Source organism: Gossypium arboreum, chromosome 6, assembly GCF_025698485.1.
Source record: "Gossypium arboreum isolate Shixiya-1 chromosome 6, ASM2569848v2, whole genome shotgun sequence".
In the NCBI taxonomy this organism is placed as follows: Eukaryota; Viridiplantae; Streptophyta; class Magnoliopsida; order Malvales; family Malvaceae; genus Gossypium; species Gossypium arboreum.
In genome coordinates this window covers 54,786,230-54,790,712 of record NC_069075.1, presented here as the reverse complement: position 1 = coordinate 54,790,712, position 4,483 = coordinate 54,786,230, and the positions used below count along the sequence as shown (strand labels likewise).

General features: G+C 38.4%; 1 protein-coding gene across 1 annotated transcript; it reads right to left on the bottom strand.

The window, feature by feature from the left end:
- Nucleotides 1–359: 359 nt before the first annotated feature.
- Nucleotides 360–4,018, bottom strand: LOC108484739 (G-type lectin S-receptor-like serine/threonine-protein kinase B120). The gene is given in 7 exon segments (XM_053029958.1): nucleotides 360–723; nucleotides 814–961; nucleotides 1,057–1,294; nucleotides 1,409–1,619; nucleotides 1,717–1,949; nucleotides 2,030–2,140; nucleotides 2,483–4,018. Coding segments are annotated over 7 exon segments (2,595 nt in total). The 5' UTR covers nucleotides 3,828–4,018; the 3' UTR covers nucleotides 360–414.
- Between the last annotated feature and the right edge of the window lie 465 nt (nucleotides 4,019–4,483).

Genomic DNA, 4,483 nt, shown 5'->3' with positions numbered 1-4,483 from the left:
AAAAGAATCGAAATGGGTAAGCCTCAACAGACCCATCTTGGACCCAGGCTTTGTGAGGGGCCAATGGCAGTGTCGGCGAGGCGAGAGTGGCTCCTCCGTGGGCCTGTTTTCTCATAAAAGCTAATTAATCTGGGCAGCAACCGTGTCAAGTACTTAGCACTCCATATGATGGGTCCATTTGAGTAGCCGCTACTCCATTTGAGTGGCAGCAAGGTCACCTCATTTGATGGGGTTCCCCATATTTCTGCGGTTGGTTTAGAGTCACTTAAAAGCTTGGACCACTAACACTGCAACCAAGAGAAGCAGAGCCTAGGTCGAGGAACTCCTTTTTTTTTTTTTTTTTTCAATGAACATTGAAATGATATAGAAAATATTAAATATTATATTTCACGTAATTTTTATCTACAAAACAATCTATCTTCCAACTATCACAGTGACCATGAGATCATTTGAAGATCCAATTTCTTGAGCGTCCCCTATATCTTCCTCTTCTATGGCGCTCCGAAGGAAAGTATAAGTAGGTTTCGTAGGCATGGGGAGCGTGGGAGTTTCACTCTCGAGCAATAACACCACGGCCGCCATTGTTGGTCTATGCACTGCAGAATCTTGCACGCACAGCATCCCTATATGTATACATTTCAACACTTCATTTGGAGAGCATGTATCTCGAATGGAAGGATCCACCAAATCCATCGCTTTATCTTCACTCCAAAGAAGCCATGCCTGAAGCCAGTTCCCAATCAAATCAATATATATTTCAGCTTCAGCAGTAGCAGATAAGATCAAATGAATGCTTTTTCTTTTTGTACTTACATATGAGAGAAGACTAGTGTGGTCAGATGAGCGAAAGATAGTATTCCTTTGGCCACTAACAATCTCTAACAATAATACCCCAAAGCTGTAAACATCTGATTTTACTGAAAACAGGCCTTCCATTGCATATTCAGGAGACATATATCCACTGCATTTTAAGAAAAGAGGCGATTAGATATGTCTAAAGCTATTGAAATTGTTTGAGAGTTGGGCTTCCGGTTTTAACATGTAGCGATTGCTTACTATGTGCCAATTACTCGAACTGTATTTGCTTCAATTTGGTTACCCTGAAACATTCTGGCCATACCAAAGTCTGAAATCTTTGGATTCATTTCTGAGTCTAACAAAATGTTGCTGGCTTTTAAGTCTCTATGTATTATTCGGAGTCTTGAATCTCGATGGAGATAAAGAAGTCCTCTTGCGATGCCTTCGATAATGTTGAGGCGGGTTCTCCAGCCTAGCTCTGCTTTCTTGGTTGCATCTGCCAGAAAGATTATCAGGAAGCAACCGTTAGCACAATCAAACAACTACAAAGCCTAATAAATTATGACATACAATTACAAAGAACACTAAACAGGGATAACAAGGAACATACCAAAAAGAAGATTGTCCAAACTTTTATTGGGCATATACTCATAAATCAGCAGCTTTTCTTCCCCATGAATGGAGCAGCCCAATAGTCTAACAAGATTTCTATGTTGCAATCTGGCAATCAAGATAATTTCAGTTTTGAACTCCTCTAAGCCTTGCCCGGACTTTCCTGAAAGCCTCTTCACTGCTATTTCTTTACCTCCAGGAAGCTCTCCCTAGTGATAAAAACATAAACAGTAACCGCCATTACCTTTGATTCAATTCAATAACATTACAGACATTATTTTTTTTAACTAAACTAAAGAAGCTCACCTTGTATACAGCACCAAAACGTCCTTGCCCAAGTTTGTTTCCTTCATAAAAGTTCTTCGTTGCAGCAGCCACAACACTGAAATTAAAAATTGGTAACTCTGGCCCATTGTCTTGATTCTCATCTATAAGGATGTCAGATGGTCCTGAAAGATCTGCCGAAAATTCTTTTCTTTTGGACTTGGACACATCGAAAATTTCTACATCGTCGTCTTTGCAACATGGCATTGATGAAACTGCAGACAAACTGGAAATATAAATACCCTCTTTCCTTTTCTTTTCTTATTTTCCTTTTTTGAGGGAGAAAAGTACTCACCTTTCACTTTCTTCTTGTATCTCCATAGTAGCCATAGAGATGCCACCAAGAAACATGCCGCCACCACACATATTATAACTATCACAAGATTGGATATCTTCCTCCCGCCATCTACAATTCAAGTGAGAAAAAGAAAGGTGTTAGTATATGTTATACACATATCTGATATAAGTATAGATCCTTTAGTAGCGGAGTCAAATTTGCTTCATATTTAGTCAGCTAATAGAGACAGAAGAATCAATGTTAAAACGAGTGTACGGTCTCAGCCATTTTTGTTAACATCATTCAGCTCACTAAAAGCTTAGTTTGAAGTACCAATATCCCTAGAATTATGACACCATATCTGATATAGGTAAAGGGCAGTGGAAATCAAAAGGAAAAAATGCAGAAACTTTAGAACTACTCTATGATAAAAATGAGCTAGCTAAAAACTTCTAATGGACCATATCTTACCTAATTCAGAATGATGGAGACGGTAGAAGAACTGGAAATTCCCAGCTTGCTGAAATTGCTGAAAATGCTGCATATCGATCAAGTCCCCTGTCCATACCATGCATCTAATCCCAGTAACAAATGCATATGCTTTACATTGACAATTTTCTAAGCATCTCTTTCCACAAGCCTCTGAGTTCTCCTCAGATGGCAACAAAGTTGCTAAATCAGGTAACTTGGTGCACTTGAGTTTCTTAAATCCATCTGGTTTACCATTTTCCCGAGATGTACGATTCGTGCTTTGGCATTGCAGTTGGATCTTACGTTCACACCCACCTGACCAGTTTTCTTGATCCCACTGATCTTGAAACTTTGGTTTAAACCCTTCTAAACAATTACAGATTCGACGAGAATTTGAGCGGTCACAAGTCGCTTAATTCCCACAATAATTATAAAGCTCACATCTATTATCAGGGTCAGGCTCTGATTGCAGAGGTAGCCACTTCTTCTTATCATCATCCCACTTTAACTGCCGTTCTTTACCTTCCCAGGATATCACAAATCTAAATAAATCTTGGGTTGGCGGCTTGTATGTAATATACATGGTCCCAGTTTCATCAGGCAAAGAAATTTTGAAGCCGTGGAAGGAACTAACATTATTACTCATATAGGGGATCCCTATGAAGAACTGCAGATTCCATTGCCCACTTCTCCACCGCCTTCCCTCTTTACCCCATATCACTATCTGTTGTCCTCCATTAGGATCAACGCCCATGCTGTAGTTCCCTGGTGAAGGATCAGTGGCTGATTTCCATGATCTGTAAGGAATGGACACACCTAGTTTTGAACTCACTGGAACTCCCATTCCTGGCAAAAATGTATCAGTTGGGTTACTGAAACTCTGCCATAAGGCAGTTTTAGCATCACTATCATCAATGCTATCATTTCTTGATAGAACGAAATTTCCAGTATTATGGAGTCTTGCTGCAGTGTTGTTTGCCAAACTTGAAACTGGAGCTAACCAGACTAAATTGTTATTTCCATCGCGGAGTACTAAGTTGCCATCAACTTCAATCCTCAAAACTCCATTTCTGTCTGATATGGGACTGTTTCTGTTGGCAACCCAAACAACTGCTTTCTGATCAAACGTGTACCATATCCCCACATATCTAGATGTGGAGTTTACAGGACTGAAGAATCCCAGTTGAAAATAATTATTCTCCGATTTCAAACTGTGGCCATCTCTTATTGTTTCACCTTGCCTGATTGTATCATTAACCGCACGGCAAAACTGAGCAAAAGAAAACAGTAGAAAAGTTAATGAAGCCAGAAGAAGAAAAACTGGGTTTCTTTTATGAGTTCCCATATCATAGTCTAAGAAAATTTCAGAGACTAAGAAATGGAAAATGGTTGGGAATTAAGAAGAGAAAGATTTAAAGGGCAGACTTGTTGCAGTAAACGACACCAGGAAGACAATTTGGACTTCTAAAACCTGCAAAAACCAAAACGAAGAACTTAGGAAGTTTCTTAAATGTCACAATCACACGTTAAAGCTTACTTTAGGCAGGGGAATTTAATGACAAATCAGAGAACGCTGACCGATTAGGTGGTGGGTAATGAAATTTGAGAATTACTTTCCAAGTGCCTTTGACAAGCTCTGAACCTAAGGTGTTGAAATTGATCTTTACAGTGAAAATTCATCGGCCTCAATATGTTTCACAGCCTACAAGCATTAAATTCATAGTAATATATAAATCATAATAATTTTTTGGATTGAAGTATAAGTTTAAAATGGAATGAAGTTAACATTCTTAATTTCACATTATAAAACTGTTGCCAAATAACATGTTGCAGAAGCAATAATGACCCACCACCAACTTAATTGAGTTGAAGTTGATGAAACAAGTCCAATTATGAATAACAACTTTTAGCAAAATTATTGTAGTATATATTGTTAATATTTACCCAGATTATAAAAAGAATTTCATTAACTGATGTTTTTAAGCAAATATTAAAAATTAT